The 21,904-nt window shown below is 39.3% G+C and overlaps 1 protein-coding gene across 8 annotated transcripts in view; it reads left to right on the top strand.

The window, feature by feature from the left end:
• The window catches only part of MFSD14B (major facilitator superfamily domain containing 14B), a 98,581-nt gene extending 83,271 nt beyond the window's left edge, over window positions 1-15,310 (top strand). For all 8 annotated transcript variants that reach the window (XM_032260511.1, XM_032260513.1, XM_032260516.1 and 5 more), the window contains 6 exons: window positions 1,704-1,817; window positions 6,001-6,072; window positions 8,371-8,483; window positions 10,280-10,377; window positions 12,705-12,847; window positions 13,547-15,310. In XM_032260511.1, the coding sequence (XP_032116402.1) occupies window positions 1,704-1,817; window positions 6,001-6,072; window positions 8,371-8,483; window positions 10,280-10,377; window positions 12,705-12,847; window positions 13,547-13,792 (786 nt within the window). In that variant the 3' untranslated portion in view covers window positions 13,793-15,310. The remainder of the gene's footprint in view (window positions 1-1,703; window positions 1,818-6,000; window positions 6,073-8,370; window positions 8,484-10,279; window positions 10,378-12,704; window positions 12,848-13,546) is intronic.
• Window positions 15,311-21,904: the final 6,594 nt, after the last annotated feature.

The following is a 21,904-nucleotide window of genomic DNA, read 5'->3' as shown; positions in this document are numbered from 1 at the left end:
TTTGCATGGCCATTTTCATCCTTTTTAAACAAAATTAAGTGAAAGTGGTCATTTTCACTCAAAAAGGATAAATGCCTTTAGTTTGAATGAGTTATTTTAATTTTGACCAAAGACATTGAATTTGTATGTTACAGATTGAATATTGTGGTTTTTTTGTTGTTTTTTGGTTTTTTTTGAGACAGAGTCTCTCTCTGTCACCTAGACTGGAGTGCAGTGGCGTGAGCTTGGCTCACTGCAGCCTCAGCCTCTCGGGTTCAAGTGATTCTTCTGCCTCAGCCTCCCAAGTAGCTGGGACTACAGGCATGCACCACCACGCCCAGCTAATTTTTCTATTTTTAGTAGAGACAGGGTTTCACCATATTGGTCAGGCTGGTCTTGAACTCCTGACTTAGTGATCCGCCCACCTCGCCCTTCCAAAGTGGTGGACACCCAGCCTGAATACTGTTTTCTATAATATGTCCCTCGCTTTCTCTTTTCTTCCCTTCCTCCTTCCCTCCCTCTTTCCCTCTCTCTCACTTCTCCTATCCTCCACCCCCCCCCCTTTTTTTTTTGTTGGCATGGGAAGGTGATGTGTCACACAACTGGAAAAAGTATCTTACCTCTCACTTTCTATCTGCCTTACCTGGTTTGAAATTGTTCTTTTTTTGAAAAAAAAATATTTGTAGACAAAAAAGGAACCAGAGGTTTGTTTGGTTTTTGCTCTTTGTTACTCACGTTTACCTTTTAGAAAAATTCATATAAGAAGAAAACTAATCAGAAATTATTTTTTCTAAAATACCCCCTGAGGGTATGACCTAGGGACTCTGCCTGTTCTATCACTGTCACAGTGTCAGGCACCAAAATAAATATTTAGAGAAGGAAGCCAATACTGGGCTTGGGAGCCAGCAGGTTAGGGTTCCCACCTTCTTTTGTAGTGATCAAGCCATGCATGGAAGCTCCTCTGTGAAGTAGAGCTACTGTGGCTTACTTTTCTGGACCATTGTGAGGATTACTGTTAATGTGTGTAAATTAACTAGCCTAGTGCCTGTTGGGTAGCAAAGTCTCAATAAACATGAGCTGCTTTTGCTATTAATTACATAAAAGCTTTGGTTTGATGACCTAGAAGCTCTGCAGCACTTTCCACTTCTTTGGTAACAACATACCTTTGGTTCTATTCAACAATCCTATATATGTAAGAAGGATTTTTCAACAAGGTTGTAACATTCAACAAGTTCTTAGCAGTTTGACCCTAAGACTGGAGCGTACTTATTTGTCTGCCAGATTTACAGGTAAAATGAACATGAACACTTTGAAGAATAGAGACAATTTACATATAAGGAAACTTCTATACTGAATATGGCTTTAAAGAAGTTACATTATGAATCGAGAGAAGTGATTTTCTTAAAAGGCTCTGTAGGAATATATTTCCAGAGTCTGTTTATAGGAAGTTTAGGATCTGTTCAGGGATTTGAATCAGTTTGTTAGCAAAGATGAGTGTTTTGTTTTGTTTTGTTTTAGTTATACAATTTGAAATACATGCCTCTGAAATTAAGACTTGTAACTTCCTGAGAGAGATGGTGATACATTTAAGGTTTACCTTTTATTAACGATTTGCCTTTTGTTATTCATCTTAATAGATCAAAATAATGAAGCTAATGTTCCAGAACATTGGCAACATTAATGTATATTGGCATTTTAAGTGTGTTCTTTCTGCTTATTCTCAGTCGTTGAAGAAAGTTGGAAAAGATTCTACTGTCTTACTAATATGCATCACCGTGTTTCTTTCATACCTTCCTGAAGCTGGACAGTATTCAAGTTTTTTTCTCTATCTCAGGCAGGTGAGTAGTGAGTGGCTAGTAACCTTTCAATACCAGGAAAATCAAAGATGCAGATTTGTCTAAAGATATTTTGAGAAAACCACTTCAGAGAAAAAAACATGTGAACTTGCTTGTAGTTATGAATGTAGGTGCTGACATATAATTAGTAAACAGGGCACCTTTAATGCGATGATGATTTAAAATATAGTAAGATGATTATTGTGGGTTGTTTTTTTTTGTTTGTTTGTTTTTTAATGAGAATCAGAATTAGCATAAACATTATTTATTTATTTTTGAGATGGAATTTCGCTCTTGTCCCCCAGGCTGGAGTGCAATGGCGCGATCTCAGCTCACTGCAACCTCCACCTCCCGGGTTCAAGCAATTCTCCTGCCTCAGCCTCACGAGTAGCTGGGATTACAGGTGTGCACCACCACACCCATCTAATTTTTGTATTTTTAGTAGAGATGGGGTTTCACCATGTCAGCCAGTCTGGTCTTGAACTCCTGACCTCAAGTGATCTGCCCGCCTGGGACTCCCAAAGTGCTAGGGTTACCGGCGTAAGCCACCGCACCTGGCCTGTTTTTTGTTTGTTTGTTTGTTTGTTTGACTATTTTTCTAGAGCAGTTTTAGGTTCATAGCAAAATTGAGAGTAAGATACAGAAATTTCCCATATATCCCCTACCCCCACACATGCATAGCCTTCTCCAGTATGAGCATCTCCTACCAGGGTGGTACATTTTTACAACTGATGAACCTACATTGCCAAATTATCTTAACATAAAGTCCATGGTTTACATTAGGGTTCATGCTTAGTGTTGTACATTCTATGGGTTTGGACAAATGTATGAAGACAGGATAACATGTATCCACCCTTACAGTATCACACAGTTAATTTTCACTGCAAAAATCTCTTGTGTTTTGCCTGTTCATCTCTCCCTCCACTGCCAACTGCTGGAAACCACTGATCTCTATTGTCTCCATAGTTTTGTCTTTTTCATACCATATGTATCCTTTTCAGATTCGTTTCTTTCACTTAATAATATACATTTATTTAAGGTTTCTTCATGTCTTTCATGGCTTGATAGCTCATTTTGTTTTTGGCATTTATTTGGATTTACCAGTTTATCCATTCACCCACTGAGGGACACCTTGCTTGCTTCCAAGTTTTGGCACTTGTTCATAAAGCTGCCGTAACATTCATGTACTGTAATATTTTAAATCTTTAATAATATTCATTAAATTTCACAGAGAGGTAAAACTTATTTCACATGTGCCTTTAGACCAGGTCTGACTGAAGCCAGCTTGCTGAAGCGTCTTCAGTATGTCACAGCCCAACTGCTGCTGTAGACTTCACGGGGACTCACAAGCAATAATCAAAATCTTCCCTCTCTGGAGTCTTTTACACTTTGAAAATTTATACCCTATTTTGTCCCCCAAAACAGGTAATTGACTTAAGGCAATTTAAAAAAAAAAAAAAAAAAAAAAAAACTTCCCCTTTTTATCTGTTCTTCAGATCTTTGGGATTGCCCAGACCTAAGTTGTCTTTCCATTGCATCCTGTGGTCTTCTGATTTCATTGGAAGGCAGGCCTTTTCCTAATAGTTTACTTTGACAGAGCAAGCTTCCTCCTAAGATAATTTCCTCCTGTTCTGGTGATATTTCAAAATGAAGTATGTTAAATTCTTCATACTGAAAGTTTTCCTGAGCATATGGGATTAATGTTTTATTTGGTAGCATATACATAAATCCTTTTCCAAGCTTTTGTTTGTTTGTTTGTTTTTTGAGACAGTCTCACTCTGTTGCCCAGGCTAGAGTGCAGTGGCGTGATCTTGGCTCACTGCAGCCTCCATCTCCCGGGTTAAAGCAGTTTTCATACCCTAGCATCCCATGTAGCTAGGATTATAGGCATGCACCACCATACTTCACTAATTTTTGTATTTTTAGTAGAGACAGGCTTTCATCATGTTGTTCAGGCCTAGTTTTGAACTTCTGATCTCAAGTGATCTGCCAGCCTCAGCTTCCCAAAGTGCTGGAATTACAGGTGTGAGCCACCACACCTGACCTTTTCCAGGCATTTCTCTTTTGCTCATTTTTAGTAGTTGGATGCTAGAGATGTAGAGGGAAAAATGGTGAGATAGTATAGAAAATTATTCTTGCATTTCAATTAATTGGTGCATTGCATTAAATATGCATTTAACACAAAAAATAATGTAGGAAGAAAGCTAAAAAAAGGATCTCTCTTTATATAGGTAATAAACAACTATGACTGTTATTCTAGCTTTTCCTACAGGTATACTCATGTCACCACCACCATCAATTATGACAAATCAGAATCATTCCATGTTATTTTATATTGGTGCTGGTTGCCAAGAACAATTAACATACTCACATTTTAGTTAAATTTGCATGTGATATTTGAAAATCTTAGATTTGATAAATAACTTGTATCCAGAATACATGTAGTACTCTTATAATAAAAGACACAACATTTTACAAAAACTCAACAATAGACAATTCAGTTTCAAGATAGGCAAAGGATTTTGCAGAGAAGATCTACAAAAGGCCAATAAGCACAGGAAAAGATAACATTAGCTGTCAAGGAAATGCAAGTCATGCCAACAATGAGATACCATTTCACATGTACTAGGATAGCTATAATCAAAAAGACAAGACAACGATGTGGAGAAATTGGAACCCTCATATATGCTGGTGGAAATGTAAAATGGTGCAGCTGCTGTAGAAAAGAGCCTGGCAGTTCCTCAAAATGTTCAACATAGAGTTACCGTATGTCTCAGCAAATCTACTTCTGGGTATATATAACCATGAGACATGAAAACACACTTGTACACAGAAACTTATATACAGATTATTATTCACAATGGCCAGAAAGTAGAATCAGCCCAAATGTCCATCAGCTAATGAATGGATTAACAAATATCGTATATACATTAGAATGTTAACTATTCAGCAGTGAAAAGCAATGAAGTACTGATATGCTACAACATGGGTGAGCCTTGAAGTCATGCTCAGAGAAGCCAGATATGAAAGACTGCATATTATATGATTTCATTTATATGAAATGCCCAGAATAGGCAAGTCCATAGGGACTAAATGGTTGGAGGAAGGGTAGGTTAGTGGAGTAGAACTCCTAATGGCTGCTATGTTTCTTTGAAGACTGATGAACATCACTTTGTGTTGATGATTGCCCAACTCTTTGGATGCACTTACACACTTAAAATGGATGAATTGTATGGTATTTAAATTCTATCTTAAAGGTCTTTAACAAAAATATATATTTACAAATAAAGGCTGAGAAATAATCCCTAAATCTACATTTTCCAGTTCTAATTTTTAAAACTGCATTTGATTAGATAGTAACAAAATGTTAATGTCAGCAGCACTGGATTGGCCATCAGAGATTCTAGCCCTAGGTCTTTTCATTAGCCAGTTATATGCCTGGAAGCAAGACACTCATTTATGAAATGAGAATAATGTATATAATTCAATTTCACAATTTTTAAGGTCCTTTTCCTGAATTTTATAGAATTTCAATATAGGGCAAAATAATATAACTTTTAAAAAACTTGATATTTGAGACTTAAAAACTGTAGGCATTTCAGAGATACTGGTAAGGTTAGAGGCTTAGAAATCATTGCCAGGTTACTTTGCGTGCTTATTAGAATCACCATGGGAGCTTTTAAAACATACCTGTGCCTGGGTCATAACCCTGGAGAGCCTGATTTAATTGGTCTCCAGTGGTCTTCCAGCATCTCACTGCTCTCCTTCCCTTGCTCTCCTTACCCCTTGTCTTTTCCTCACATGATTTTAATGTGTAGGCTAAGTTGAGAGCCACTGGCTTTGATAATGAGCAATGCTGTATTGATAGTCATTTTCTTTCTTTTTTTATTACTTGATATTATTTATCAGTTTGTTGGGGGATAGAGGGCATATAAAGCAACAGGTAGACATATAATAGAAAATCTAAAAAATTTCACAATTTCAGTTGTGCCTACTTATGATTTCTTATGTCAGTTTTAGATATAAATTACTGGTTACACGGGTTCAGCTTTCAGCACTGTCTTTCTTAATTTGCCACTGGTTTTATGAATTTTCCTCAACTATCCTATCATTGTAATAGAACATAATATTCCTTATTATTTTATAATACCTATATTACTAAACTATTTTCATTCCATTTCCATAGGTCATAGGTTTTGGATCTGTTAAAATTGCAGCATTCATAGCTATGGTAGGAATTCTGTCTATTGTGGCTCAGGTGAGTATCATTTTATCCATACTAAAAAATTTAGAAAATCCTGATAACCATAGTTTCACAGGAAGCCACATATAAAAGTACAGGGTGATATTCCCTGAACTGCTACCTCAGTCCCTCACCCCTGCTATGGTAACGTCTTGTACAGCTATAGTGTAATATCAATTTGAGAATCCGATGTGGATGTAGTCCGTCCACAGAACCATTTCTTCTTATATAATGTGTTGAGGTTATAATTTAGGAGAAATTTTTTGTATTATATTTCAAACAATTTTTAAAAATTATGTTCTAGACCAGGTGGCCCAGCTTGGTGACTGGCATCCAGTCCTTGTCTTCAGCCTTGCCTCCCTGAGCCCTGGGGATCCCGGCCCCTGATGCTACTGCCTAAGGCTCCTTGGAAGTCACAGCGGTTCCCCATCCCAGAGCCCTGGGGGCCTCTGGCACCCTCCCCCAACACCGCACTGGCATTATCTGCCATTTAGTGTTTTCTCAGAGAAGATGATTTAGGGGAAATTTAATACAACTTTCTCTGCTTTTTAGAATATTTGTTGTACTCTCTGCTGGGCAAATTCTTTTATTTGCTTTTAGACCAACCAAAATAGTGAATAATTATAATCTATCTGTGGATTGCACAATCAGCTAGGAAAATGTTTCAGTGTTATTTCAATGTTGAAAAGGAAGTAGAAATGAAAAGCAGAAATGAAAACCGGTAACTGCTTCAACTCCTATTGTCCCTAGGACTGAAGAAATATGAATCAGAACATTAAAATATATTCAGTGAGGGCTGGGTGCAGTGGCTTATGCCTGTAATCCCAGCACTCTGGGAGGCCGAGGCAGGTGGATCACCTAGGTCAGAAATTCCAGCCTGACCAACATGGTGAAACCCTGTCTCTACTAAAAATACAAAAATCAGCTGGGTGTGGTGGCACACACCTGTAATCCCAGCTACTCAGGAGACTGAGGCAGAATTACTTGAACCCAGGAAGTGGAGGTTGCAGGTAGCCAAAACCGTGTCACTGCACTCCAGCCCAGGTGACAGAGCGAGACTCTGTCTGAGAGAGAGAACACATACACACACAGACACACACACGAGGGAGAGAGAGCGCATTAACTATTTCCCCATCTATTATAAACAGTACCAGTAAAGGTGAAGCATATTGTCCTTAAATTAATTTACTGTGCCCAGACATATTCACTATTTTGTATGGTACTGCTTAGGGGCTGTTTCCCTGAAATGGCTACCAGTGAAGCAAAGCATTCTGTGGTAACCCTCTCTCAAGGAGAAATGAGAAGGCTGCAAAACTGCTTTATGCAAATACTAGATTTGACAAGGCTTATGGGAATGCATCAAGGAAAGGCCGTTTATATTTTTGTTTTTGTTGAAATGTGTTGCATATGTAAATTATGTTAACCTTTCAAGTTGATCATGATTTTGGTTTTTTACAAAATCAAACATTAACTCTAGTTAGCCCAGTCATTTTTTTTGTTTTTTTTTTTTTTTTTTCTTTTTGAGACGGAGTCTTGCTCTGTCACCCATGCTGGAGTGCAGTGGTATAATCTTGGTGCGCTGCAACCTCTGCTTCCTGGGTTCAAGTGATTCTACTGCCTCAGCCTCCTGAGTAGCTGGGACTACAAGTGTGCGCCACCATGCCTGGCTAATTTTTATATTTTTAGTAGAGACAGGGTTTCACCATGCTAGCCAGGCTGGTCTCGAACTCCTGACCTCATGATCTGCCCACCTTGGCCTCCCGAAGTGCTGAGATTACAGGTGTGAGCCACTATACCCAGCCAGCCCAGTCATCTTTTATCCAGCTCCTTTTCAGACTATCCCAACTAGTTATATTTAGCAGAGTATATATTTGTTAAAATCAAACTTATTTCAATCCCAACTTTGTAAAACTTACAGCAGAATTCTCTCATATTCTTTAAATGTTCAGCAGGAGTTTGCTCTTCACAATATACAAGTGATTAGTATTTCTCCAAAGAGGCTGAGGCTGTCCCTCTGAATCATGGTAACTGGTGAACAGTTGTAATAACCTTTTGGGAAGTGCCAGCAGAACACCAGGTAGACAGGCTTCTCAGGAAGGAGGCAGAAAGCATGAGCCCCACGTCAGGCTGGGAGCCTCCAACACTCCACCCCTGTAGAGATTCATCAGTACAGTCCAAACTCTGAGGTCACAGATCAGGCAGTGTACCCTTAGGAGGTCCCTGGTCATCAGGGAAGGGTCTTCACACACAGAGCTTGTATTTTGATTCTGTGTGTTGATATGGTTTTTCAGAGTTGTCTCCTTTACTTTGCAGACAGTCTTTCTTAGCATCTTGATGAGATCATTAGGAAATAAGAATACTGTCCTCCTTGGCTTAGGCTTCCAGATGCTCCAGTTAGCCTGGTACGGTTTTGGATCACAGGCCTGGTAAGCCTCACTCTTAGATTCTCATGAACTCTAAGACAGACACCTCTTAGAGGAGCTTGGGCTGGTTGGGTGTGATGAGAAGGAAGAAAGGGTTATTTTACTGGTTTGTTGTATTCAATGTTGCAGAAACCATTAGGCTTTAATTTGGGGAAATGTGGAGCTAGGTAACAGAATTATTTATGAAGACTGCCTTTATGTCATTGGACTTTCATGGGATTGTTCTTTGCCCCAGCCACCAAATAAAGTTTTATGCCTACTTTTTAAACACATATGCCAATTTTTAGAGACATTGAATACAGTCAAAAGCAAAACAAGAAGATCAAGAAAAATGACTGATTATGGCAAGCTTCACTATCATTAATTATCATTAGCTATCATTAACTGAGTGACCTTGGGGCAATAACATAATCTTTATAAGTCATTTGAGTTAGATGAACACTAAGATTTCTTCCAAAACTATGTACATTCTGCCACAGTTATTAATTACTGCTACCACATTGATTCCTATAAATGGGAAGGAAGGTCAAAGTAAGCTCAGTGGAATAAGAAAAAATAGAAGGAATCATGAGTTGTTTTGTTAATATGGCAGGTTTCTCCATGTGCCCGGTGGGAAGATGCAGAAATGTCATCTCCATTTTAGACAGTAGAGCTGGTCCTCACTTTGGACACATAAACAGACAACATAAGTTAGAGAAACTAGAATTGCCTTAGTGATCAGTGTTTAGTTTGGGGAGCAAGTACATGTGCCCATTCTGAATTTCAGAATTTCATTTGATCCACTGCACTCGCACTCTCTCTCTTTTGAGAGAGACGGTCTGGCTCTGTTGCTTAGGCCAGAGTGCAGTGGCACAATTATGGCTTACTGCTTGCCTTGAGCTTCCAGGCTCAAGCAATCCTCCTACCTCAGCCTCCTGAGTAGCTGGGACTATGTACATGTACCACCACTCCAAAGGCTTTTTGTTTTTGTTTTTAGAGACAAAGTCTCATTATGTGGCCCATGCTGATCTTGAGCTCCTGGGCTCAAGCAGTCCTCCTGCCTTGGCCTCCCAAAGTGCTGCGATTACAGTCATGAGCCACCACCCCTAGCCATCTGTGACTCTTTACCAGATTAACTTATTGATTCTCCTTGTTCTTTTTGATTTTGCTTTTGTGAACTTTGGTTCAGTAACTGATTTAGTCACATTCATGCAGTGTTAAGACTTTATCATCATGTAAGGTTTTTTTTTTTCTTTCAGTAATGACCATCCCAAAGTTGGGGCCTTAATTTACCACACTTCATACTGATATAGTTAAGCCTCTTTCATTGAGGGAAGGACAAAGGTCTAAAGAGGGAGGCAGGGTCTGTTTTTCCAGTTGGGAGCACACCATGTTCTGTTGAGGGGTTGCAAACTGTGTAGCTCGAGGGCAGTGTGGAAGTGAGCCTTTTAAAGGAAAAATGAAAAGTCAGTGGAGAAAATGTGGTATTTATAGAAACAAATCCTGCGAACTTCACTGAGCTTATGTCTAAAGATGGTAATAGGGAGACCAGGGAGAAGAAAAGAAATAAGTAAAATGAAGAAACAGAGTTTTCCTGGCCCTTCTGTCCCCATCCCAGGCCGTTAAGTTATTAATTTTCTACAATGTGATGTGTAACCTTTTAGGTTAAAAAAAAAATGCATTTTTTTAAAAAGATGGAAATAGTAAAACATAACAGGAGAAAACAAAAGGCATTTGTACTTTTGCCACTGATTGCATTCTGAATAGTGACCTCCTTGAGGCTGATCTGCTGCCTGACCATGCTTGTCCTGTCTTTGCAGGATGATGTGGGCAGCAGGGACTGTGGCTGCCATGTCTAGCATCACGTTTCCGGCAATCAGTGCCCTCGTCTCTCGGAATGCAGAGTCAGATCAGCAAGGTAATATCACTGCCCCCTCTGTTTTTCTCCTTCAGCTGAGATCTCCTTGCTAGAAGCAGGAGAAGCCCTGAGTTCTCCCCACTGACAGCAGGCGCTGACAGCCATGTGGTCCCTTCTCAATGATTATACTTACTTTGTCAGATAGGAACATTCTATTTTCCTCTCTTTGATCTTACACTCATATTTTTTAAAGCTGCACTTAGCAGTTCAGATTACTAACAATTAGAAATATATTTTCCCTTTTCACTGTTGATACCTCTTTTGTCCTTTAGTGTCACAATTAACCAGGCTATAATCACATTTTAACAGATGTCTATTAAATAATGAAATACCAGTTAATCACAAGTTACTGATTTAATTACTTTATTCACTAAAATTTATTTTATTTGGAATAGCCAAAAGTCTGTGAGTTTAATTTAAAAAATAGTTCTTTGAGAGCAGAAAGTAAAAATCTGTGTGGTTGTTGATAATTAGATGTTGAAAGATGAAATTAAAATTAAGACTGCCATGTGGAAAATAGCATTCCACCATCTAGATCCTTATCCCATCCTTCCCGTTCCTTTGCTTCCCTTCCTGTCCTGTCCTCTCTTCCTCCCTGCCTCGCTTCATCCCCCACCACAGGGCCTCACTCTGTCATGCAGGCTGGAGTGCAGTGGTGTGATCTTGGCTCACTGCAGCCTCAGCCTCCTGGGCTCAAGTGATCCTCCCAAGTATCTGGGACTAGAGGCGTGTACCACCATGCCCAGGTAATTTTTTGTATTTTTAGTAGAGACAAGGTTTCACCATGTTGCCCAGGCTGGTCTCGAACTCCTTGGCTCAAACAATCTGCCTGCCTTGGCCTTTCAAAGTGCTGGGATTATAGGCATGAGCCCCTGTGCCTGGCCTGCTTTCCTTTCTAGCAGTTCCCATGGCTAGTTTAATCCCTTTCCTTCTCTGTCTCCTAATGGCTCACCTCATTGTATTCAGGAAGAAGTAGCAGTTTTAGATGGAGAAAAGTTTGTTAATGCCTAAGAGCCCCCTTTTTTTTTTTGATACGGAGTCTCGCTCTGCCTCCAGGCTGGAGTGCAGTGGCACGATCTTGGCTCACTGCAACTTCCGCCTCCCGGGTTCAAGCCATTCCCCTGCCTCAGCCTCCCGAGTAGCTGGGACTACAGGCACGCACCACCATGCCCAGCTAACTTTTGTATCTTTAGTAGAGGTGGGGTTTCACCATGTTGGCCAGGATAGTCTCAATCTCTTGACCTTGTGATCTGCCCACCTGAGCCTCCCAAAGTGCTGGGATTATAGGCGTCAGCCAATGTGCCTGGCCCTAAGAGCCCTTTTAAAAGTTTTAGTAAAAAACTATATTGGAAAGCATGGTTTATTCATTGCACTTTTTTTTTTTTTTTCCATATCAGAAGTTAGGTATCTTACTCATATTCATTGTTAAATATTGTCCCTTGAATACCACAAATTCTGTATGTAACTCCTGGCTACAGGAGCTCAGTTGTCTTGTATCCTCAGGGAGGTGCTGCCTCTGAGGTGAAGATGTGAGCCATCCGTGGAGGGCTGTAACTACCTTGGGATCTGACAGACACTGTCCTGTCATTTGGGGAATAGATTTTGACTGTTTTTATACTTCATGTCAATATACATGTTTCTAAATGTCAGCATATAAAAGTTTGGGAACACATTGTATTAGGCTGAAGTATATGCTACCATTTTTGATTTACAGAAACTTCATTTCATATGGTTCAAGCTAATTTTTTACTTGCTATGTTAGAAAGCAGACATTTAGGAATTTGGCACTTCTGGGTTTTCAATATAGGTCCATAGGGAGAAAGGGCTGGAATACACCTGTGAAGATGGAGTCTGCCTAATCGGAACTGCTCTGTATTCCTGAGAGCAGGGTTGCCAGAGGTGAAGGGCAGGTTTTTGTTGCCAAAGCACCAATAAATGACTGGAGCAGGGAAATCTCAGTTGACAGAAAAGTGGAAATTGCCTCAAATGGGACAATACTAAAGTTTTGGATTTTATTTTTTTCCCACTTTTTAGACAGATCTAGCTGAAATGGAGAATTTAACTCCCCCCAAAATTTGGGAAACATCACTGTCATTTCCTGTCCTTATAGATCTCAGCACAAAGAGGACAACATTAAATGGACATGGTAAAACCAAGAAAACATTTGTACAATGAATGAAAATAATAGATGAAGTCTTCCTAATCTACTTTCATTAGCATGCTTTCTCCTCAGTCTTGCTGAATTAATGTGAGAAAGTGCTGTTCAGCTCCAAATCTTGAGATGCCTTTCTGAGAAAACTGGCTTTCTTCTCTTTGTTCCAATTTAGGAGTTGCCCAGGGGATCATAACTGGAATAAGAGGACTATGCAATGGCCTGGGGCCAGCACTGTATGGCTTCATATTCTACATGTTCCATGTGGAACTGACTGAGTTGGGCCCGAAATTGAATTCTAACAATGTTCCACTGCAGGTAATTTGGTCATAAGTCTATTTTTGTAACAACAGTTGTGTATGATTATAGCAAAATCTTGACCTTAAATTGGGAGGGGATTCTTACCTGTATATTACTGTATTTTATTTGACAGCAATAAGTATTATGTTCATTGCCTCTCGGAATCGGGGGGATCATTGTAGTGATTTAATATCTTATGTACAAGATATGTCTTAATTTTGTTCAGATCCTGTTTTCACCTAAACAACCACTGTGCTATTCTGTGACTAAGCCCAGGCTAATTAAAATTTGAAATGACCTAAAAATCCAGCTAAAAATCGAGCTAGAGTACTTTCTGTACTATTTATTTGAAATTTCTTCCTTGTTCCTTCTAAGCTGTATTTAGTATAGATCTCTATACAAAGCTGGAATTAGTGTTTATATACAAAGGTGCATAATCTGAAGTCATAGGATGGGATTATAGGTAAACAGATGTTGCTTACAAGCTTACAGGTTTCCTTAAGCTATTTAGAAGTGGTACAAAGAGCTGTAATTAGTTGCCCTCTAATATTCCAAACACCAAGCTCTATTAGAATTTGCCTTGACATTTAATGATACATTTGCTTATGAGAATATGATTCACTTTTTGGTGGTGTGTTTTTTGGGTAATCTAGGAAAAATTTGAGTTAAAAGGACTAACTCTATTCTTTGTCTCCACCTGTTTTCCACATCCATCAGGGAGCTGTCATCCCAGGCCCGCCGTTTTTATTTGGGGCATGTATCGTTCTTATGTCTTTTCTGGTTGCCTTATTCATTCCTGAATACAGTAAAGCCAGTGGAGTTCAAAAACACAGTAACGGCGGCAGCCTGACCAACACCCCAGAACGGGTCAGTGATGAGGACATTGAGCCACTGCTGCAAGACAGCAGCATCTGGGAACTCTCTTCATTTGAGGAGCCTGGGAATCAGTGCACCGAGCTATAAACTCGGCAGAAAGTGGGATTCTGCATATGCCATCTCTGAGAACCATGGAGGGAGCCACACCACCTGGTGACTTCATGGTGCTGGATGGGAGATGCCAGTGGCATCCTTCAGGGCCAAGTTTGATAAATACCATGTCCATGTTCTGCTCTTCTTCCTCCAGTTTGTTTTGCTTTGTTTTTCCCTCTTACATTCTTTTTCCGCACCGCCCCCCCGCCCCGTCTGTACATTAGAATAAGGTAAGATTTGAAATACTTCCCTGCAAATAATGTGCAACCTCAAATAGAAAAAGTCATCTCTCTGGTAGAAAGGCTGGCTTTCCTGTAATGACTGTGGAGTAAGAGTGACAGCAATCTTTCTATGCCCTTTTCAGCCGAAGGTGCAGAACTATAATGAGTCTGCCATCTCTGGCAAGATTTCAGGTAAAGAATTCCTTCTTAATTTCTACCTATCATCTGTTTCTCTGAATCAAGCCCATATGTATTGACGAGTGGCCAATCTGAAGAGTCACTCAGTATCAGGGATCTATTGTCTTTGTTCAAAGTTCAAATAAAAACCTAGTCTCCTTTTATTCTACTTCCTATTCTTGTCTAGAATGAAACTCAGTATATATATATACTTCTGGACATGAATAATATTGAATAATAATACCTTTACTAGATGAAAGAAATTTTTGTTACACACTTAAATCATGTAAAACTCACAACTCAAGATTCCTGAACCTGGTGTCCTGGTTAGGTCCAAGGTGATTTTACAGAGAAAAAAAAAAAAAAAAAACTCAAGCATTCTGGTGGCAACATAGGAATTGTAGGCTGCTTCTAAGAAAGTTTTTAACAATTTGGAAATTCCTAAATGAAGATGAGAGTAACTGGATACAAGTGAAGTTTATATCCAGGTTCAGACTAGGGCATTATTATAAGTCATTATTACTTCTTCCCATGTCTTCCAGTCCTGCTTCCCAAAGTTTTTCTCATCCATCACACTCCTGCCTTAACTGCTCTGTAGTGTGTATTTGTTTTCAATTCATCTTTATTTCAATCCATTTGTCTGACTTTTGAATCGCATGGGAATACGCACATTAAGTTCCTTTCTAAAATATGGTTTTATGAAGCTGAGTTTCACGATAAGTGTCTTGCTAATTTTTGAGATGTTTTATGGATAAAGAAAACTTTACAGATTTATATGTATTCTGCTGCACCAGTAAATGGACCATTAACTAGGGCCCACCTTTAACAGCACTCCTTTGAAAGTTTTATAGGTATGAAATATATGTAGATATTTGTAAAGGGTTTTAATTTTTTTTGATGGGGTGCTGTGTAAATCTTGTATTTATAAATGTAATGAAGGTATTGACAGAAAAAATATATATACAACTTTTATAAAGGATTGTACTGACTGAATACATTTAAAAGAAAATATATTTTGAAACCTATTATGAACAGAGATAACATCTTTTTATGATGCTATTGGTTTTTAGGTTAAGCTTCCTAATGCATAATAAATTTACAGTGGATACTTTTATGTCTTTTGTGTGTGTATGTGTGTGTGTGTGTGTGTTTTTTTTTTAAGCAAATAGTACCATTGCTCTTTTGGGTTCTTTGTTGGGTGGCTTTCAATTAAACTGAGTTGTTAGTCCTTCAGCTGATGTAAAAGGTATGTATTTTCAAAAAATTTTATTTTTAACAAACTTACTTCAAAGTCTCCCTTCAAAAACATCGTAACTACAGATGCTCCCTTACCTACCATGGGGTTCCATCCTGATAAACCCATTGTAAGTTGCAAATGCATTTAATACATCATAGAAGCTTCAGCACTTTTGGTATCATCATGGTGGAGTATTGGTTGGTTGTTTACCCTCCTGATGGCATGATGATTGGGAGCTCCAGCTCACTTGCCACTGCTCAGTGTCAAGTGAGCTGAACCTGGTGTCCTGGTTAGGTCCAAGGACCTATGATATGAAACAGTATCATACCACATATCGCTAGCCTGGGAAAAAATCAAAATTTGAAGTATAGTTTCTACTGAATGTGTATCACTTTTATACTGTCATAAAGTTGGAGACCATCTGTATTTTTATTTTTAAAAAGCAGAGACAGGCCGGGCGCAGTGGCTCAAGCCTGTAATCCCAGCACTTTGGGAGGCCGAGGTGGGTGGATCACGAGGTCAAGAGATCGAGACCATCCTGGTCAACATGGTGAAACCCCGTCTCTACTAAAAATACAAAAAATTAGCTGGGCATGGTGGCGCGTGCCTGTAGTCCCAGCTGCTCAGGAGGCTGAGGCAGGAGAATTGCCTGAACCCAGGAGGCGGAGGTTGCGGTGAGCCGAGATCGCGCCATTGCACTCCAGCCTGGGTAACAAGAGCAAAACTCCGTCTCAAAAAAAAAAAAGCAGAGACAGAACGAAACATGTGTATCCATGTTCACAGCATTCATAACAGCTAAAAGATGGAAAAAACCTAAATGCCCATTGACTGATGGTGAATGGATAAACAAAATATGGTATAGCCATACTATGGAATATTATTCAGCCTTAAAAAGGAGTGAAATTCTGATATCCACTGCAAAATGGATGAGCATTGAACACATTATTCTAAGTGAAACAAAACAATCACAAAAAGAGAAATATTATATGGTGCCACTTACTGATCTGCCTAGAGTAGTTAATTCAGAAAGGAGAGTAGTGCTCACCACGGCCTGGGGGAGAGAGAAGTATTGGAAGCTGTTATTTAATGGGTACAAAGTTTCATTTTGCAAGGTAAGAAAAGTTCTGGGATGGTAATGGTAATAGGTTGTACAACAGTGTGAAAATGTACTTAATGCCACTGGACTATATCCTTAAAAATGGTTAAAATGAGGCCATGTACAGTGGCTCATGCCTGTAATCCTAGCACTTTGGGAGGCCGACGTGGGCGGATCACAAAGTCAGGAGATCAAGACTATCCTGGCTAACATGGTGAAATCCTAGCTACTGGGGAAGCAGGAGAATCGCTTGAACCAGGTGGTGGAGGTTGCAGTGAGCCAGACTGTGCCACTGTACTCCAGCTTGGGCAACAACCCTCACTGTTCTGCACCCACTGCAGGTGATCCCCAGGCAAGCACGGTCTGGAGTGGACCTCCAGCAGTCCTACAGCAGACTGGCCTGAGTGTTAGAAGGAAAACTAAGAAACAGGAATAACTTCATCATCAACAAACATGACGTCCACTCAGAGACCCCATCTGAAAGTCAACAACTACAAAGACCACAGGTAAATAAACCCACAAAGATGGGAAGAAACCAGCACAAAAAGGATGAAAACACGCCAAACCAGAATGCCTCTCCTCCCCCAGGGAATCACAACTCCTCACCAGCAAGGGAACAAGGCTGGATGGAGAATGAGTCTGATGAATGGACAGAAACAGGTTTCAGAAGGTCAGTAATAAGAAACTTCTCTGAGCTAAAAGAACATGTTCTAACCGAATGCAAAGAAATAAGAACCTTGAGAAAATGTTTGACAAAATGCTAACGAGAATAAACAGCTTAGAGAGGAACATAAATGAATTGATGGAGCTGAAAATTACAACACAAGAACTTCACAAAGCTTATACAAGTTTCAATACCCAAATCAACCAAGCAGAAGAAAGGATATCAGAGGTCAAAGATCAACTCAATGAAATAAAACGAGAAAGGAAGATTAAAAAAAAGAGAAATGAACAAAGCCTCCAAGAAATATGGGATTATGTGAAATGATCTAATCTACGTTTGATAGGTGTACTTGAATGTGATGGAGAGAATAAATCCAAGCTGGAAAACAGTCTTTAGGATATTATCCAGGAGAACTTTCTCCAAACTAGCAAGGCAGGCCAATATTCAAGTCCAGGAAATACAGAAAACACCACCAAGATATTCCTCAAGAAGAGCAACCCCAAGGCACATAATAGATTCACCAGGGTTGAAATGAAGGATAAAATGCTAAGGGCAGCCAGAGAGAAAGGTTGGGTAACCCACAAAGGGAAGCTCATCAGACTCACAGCAGATCTCTCTGCAGAAACCCTACAAGCCAGAAGAGAGTGGGGGGCCAATATTCAACATCCTTAAAGAAAAGAACTTTCAACCTAGGATTTCATATCCAGCCAAACTAAGTTTCATAAGCGAAGGAGAAATAAAATCCTTTATGAACAAGCAATTACTCAGATTTCATCACCACCAGGCTTCCTTTACAAGAGCTTCTGAAAGAAGCACTAAACATAGGAACAACCAGTACCAGCCACTCCAAAAACGTACCAAATGGTAAAGAACATCAACACGGCAGGATCAAATTCACACATAAGAATATTAACCCTAAATATAAATGGGCTAAATGCCCCAATCAAAAGATACAGACTGGCAAATTGGATAAAAAGCCAAAACCCATCAGTGTGCTGTATCCAGGAAACCCATCTCACATGCAAGGATACACAAAGGCTCAAAATAAAGGGATGAAGGAAGATTTACCAAGCAAATGGAGAGCAAAAAAAAAGGAGTTGCAATCCTAGTCTCTGACAAAACAGACTTTAAACCAACAAAAATCAAAAGAGACAAAGGAGGACATCATATAATGGTAAAAGGATCAATCCAACAAGAAGAGCCAATGATCCTAAATATATATGTATCCAATACAGGAGCACCCAGATACATAAAGCAAGTTCTTAATGACCTACAAAGAGACTTAGACTCTCACACAATAATTGTGGGAGAATTTAACACCACTGTCAATATTAAGACAGATCAACGAGACAGAAAATTAACAAGGATATCCAGGACTTGAACTCAGACCTGAACCAAGCAAACCTAATAGACATTTACAGAACTCTCCACCCCAAATCCACAGAATATACATTCTTCTCAGCACCACATCACACCTACTCTAACATTGACCACATAATTGGAAGTAAATCACTCCTCAGCAAATTCAAAAGAATGGAAATCATAACAAACAGTCTCTCAGACCACAGTGCAATCAAGTTAGAACTCAGAATTCAGAAACTAACTCAGAACCGCACAGCCTCATGGAAACTGAACAGCTGGCTCTTGAATGTTGACTGAATAAACAATGAAATGATGGCAGAAATAAAGATGTTCTTTGAAACCAACGAGAACGAAGACACAACATACCAGAATATCTGGGACACATTTAAAGCGGTGTCTAGAGAAAAATATATAGCAATAAATGCCCACATGAGAGGCAAGAAAAGTTCTAAAATGGACACCCTATCATCAAAATTGAAAGAGCTAGAGGATCAAGATAAAAAAAAAAAAAAAAACCTTCAAAAAAAAATCAATAAATCCAGGAGCTGGTTTTTTGAAAAGATCAACAAAATAGACCACTAGTCAGATTAATAAAAAAGAAAAGCAAGAATAATCAAATAGATGCAATAAAAAATGATAAAGGGGATATCACCACATTTTCCACAGAAATACAAACCACCATCACAGATTACTACAAACAACTCTATACACATAAATAAACCAGTAAACCTGGAAGAAATGGATAAATTCCTGGATACTTGCATCCTCCCAAGCCTAAACCAGGAAGAAGTTGAAACCCTGAATAGACCAATAACAAGGGCTAAAGTTAAGGCAGCAATTAAGAGCCTACCACCCAAAAAGAGCCCAGGTCCAGATGGGTTCACAGCCGAATTCTACCAGACATACAAAGAGGAGTTGGTACCATTCCTTCTGAAACTATTTCAAATAATCCAAAAAAAAGGGAATCCTTCCCAAATCATTTTATGAGACCAACATCATCCTGATACCAAAACCCCGCAGAGACCGAACAAGAAAAGAAAACTTCAGGCCAATATCCATGATGAACATAGATGTAAAAATCTTCAATGAAATACTGGCAAAGCAATTGCACCAGCACATCAAAAAGCTTATCCACCATGATCAAGTAGGCTTCATCCCAGGGATGCAAGGCTGGTTCAAGATACGCAAGCCTATAAACATAATTTACCACATAAACAGAACCAAAGACAAAAACCACATGATTATCTCAATAGATGCAGAGAAGGGCTTTGACAAAATTCAACAGCCCTTTATGCTAAAAACTCTCAATAAACTAGGTATTGACGGAACGTATCTCAATATTAAAAGCTATTTACAACAAACCCACAACCAATATCATACTGAATGGGCAAAAATGAAGCATTCCCTTTGAAATCTGGCACTAGACAAGGATGCCATCTCTCACCACTCCTATTCAATATAGTATTGGAAGTTCTAGACAGAGCAATCAGGAAGAAAAAGAAAGTGTATTCAATTAGCAAAGGAGGAAGTCAAATTGTCTCTATTTGCAAGCAATGTGATTGTGTATTTTAGAAGAATCCATTATCTCAGCCCAAAATCTCCTGAAACTGATAATCAACTTCATCAAAGTCTCGAAATACAAAATACAAAATCAATGTGCAAAAATACAAGCATTCCTATACACCAATAACAGATTTAAAGAGAGCCAAATCAAGAACAAACTGCCACTCACAATTGCTACAAAGAGAATAAAATACCTAGGAATACAACTAACAAAGGATGTAAAGGACATCTTCAAGGAGACCTACAAATCACTGCTCAAGGAAATAAGAGAGGACACAAACAGATGGAGAAACATTCAATGCTATCCCTGTCAAGCTACCAATGACCTTCACCGAACTGGAAAGAACCACCTTAATTTAATATGGAACCAAAAGAGAGCCTGCATAGCCAAGTCAATTCTAAGCAAAAAGAACAAAGCTGGGGGCATCACACTACCTGACTTCAAACTATACTACAAGGCTACAGTAATCAAAACAGCTTGGTACTTGTACCAAAATAGAGATATAGACCAATGGAACAAATCAGAGGCCTTGGAGGCAACACCACACATTTACAACCATCTGGTCTTTGACAAACCTGAAAAAAATAAGCAATAGGGAAAGGATTCCTTGTTTAATAAATGGTGTTGGGAAAACTGGCTAGCCATGTGCAGAAAGCAGAAACTGGACCCCTTTCTGACACCTTACACTAAAATTAACTCCAGATGGATTAAAGACTTCAACATAAGACCTAACACCATAGAAACCCTAGGCAAAACCATTCAGGACATAGGCATAGGCAAGGACTTTATGACTAAAACACCAAAAGCATTAGCCACAAAAGCCAAAATAGACAAATGGGACCTAATTAAACTCCAGATCTTCTGTACAGCAAAAGAAGCAATCATTAGAGTGAATCAGCAACTAAAAGAATGGGAAAAAATTTTTGCAATCTACCCATCTGACAAAGGGCTAATATCCAGAATCTACAAATAACTAAAACAGACTTACAAGAAAAAAACAAGCCCATTCAAAAGTGGGTGAAGGATATGAACAGACACTTTACAAAAGAAGACATTGATGAGGGCAACAAACATGAAAAATGCTCATCACTGGTCATTAGAGAAATGCAAATTAAAACTACATTGCGATACCATCTCATGCCAGTTAGAATGGTGATCATTAAAAAATCTGGAGACAATGGATGCTAGAGAGGATGTAGAGAAATAGGAACACTTTTACACTGTTGGTGGGAGTGTAAATTAGTTCAACCATTGTGGAAGACAGTGTGGTGATTCCTCAAGGGCCTAGAAATAGAAATTCCATTTGACCCAGCAATCCCTTTACTGGGTATATATCCAAAGGATTGTAAATCGTTCTATTATAAGGACACATGCCCACGAATGATCATTGCAGTACTGTTTACAATAGCAAAGACTTGGAACCAACCCAAATACCCATCGATTATAAACTGGACAGGGAAAATGTGGCACATATACACCATGGAATACTATGCAGCCATAAAAAACAGTGAGTTTGTGTGCTTTGTAGGGACATGGATGAACCTGGAAACCATCATTCTCAGCAAACTGACAAAAGAACAGAAAATCAAACACCGCATGTTCTCAACTCATAGGTGGGTGTTGAACAACGAGAACACATGGACACAGAAGGGAGCATCACACACTGAGGTCTGTTGGGGGGAACTAGGGGAGGGACAGTGGGGGGGTGGGGAGTTGAGGAGGGATAACATGGGGAGAAATGCCAGATATAGGTGATGGGGAGGAAGGCAGCAAACCACATTGCCA

The sequence above is a fragment of the Sapajus apella genome, unplaced genomic scaffold (assembly GCF_009761245.1).
Source record: "Sapajus apella isolate SASKATOON/1434 unplaced genomic scaffold, GSC_monkey_1.0 scaffold118, whole genome shotgun sequence".
In the NCBI taxonomy this organism is placed as follows: Eukaryota; Metazoa; Chordata; class Mammalia; order Primates; family Cebidae; genus Sapajus; species Sapajus apella.
This window is presented reverse-complemented; position numbering and strand designations above follow the sequence as displayed.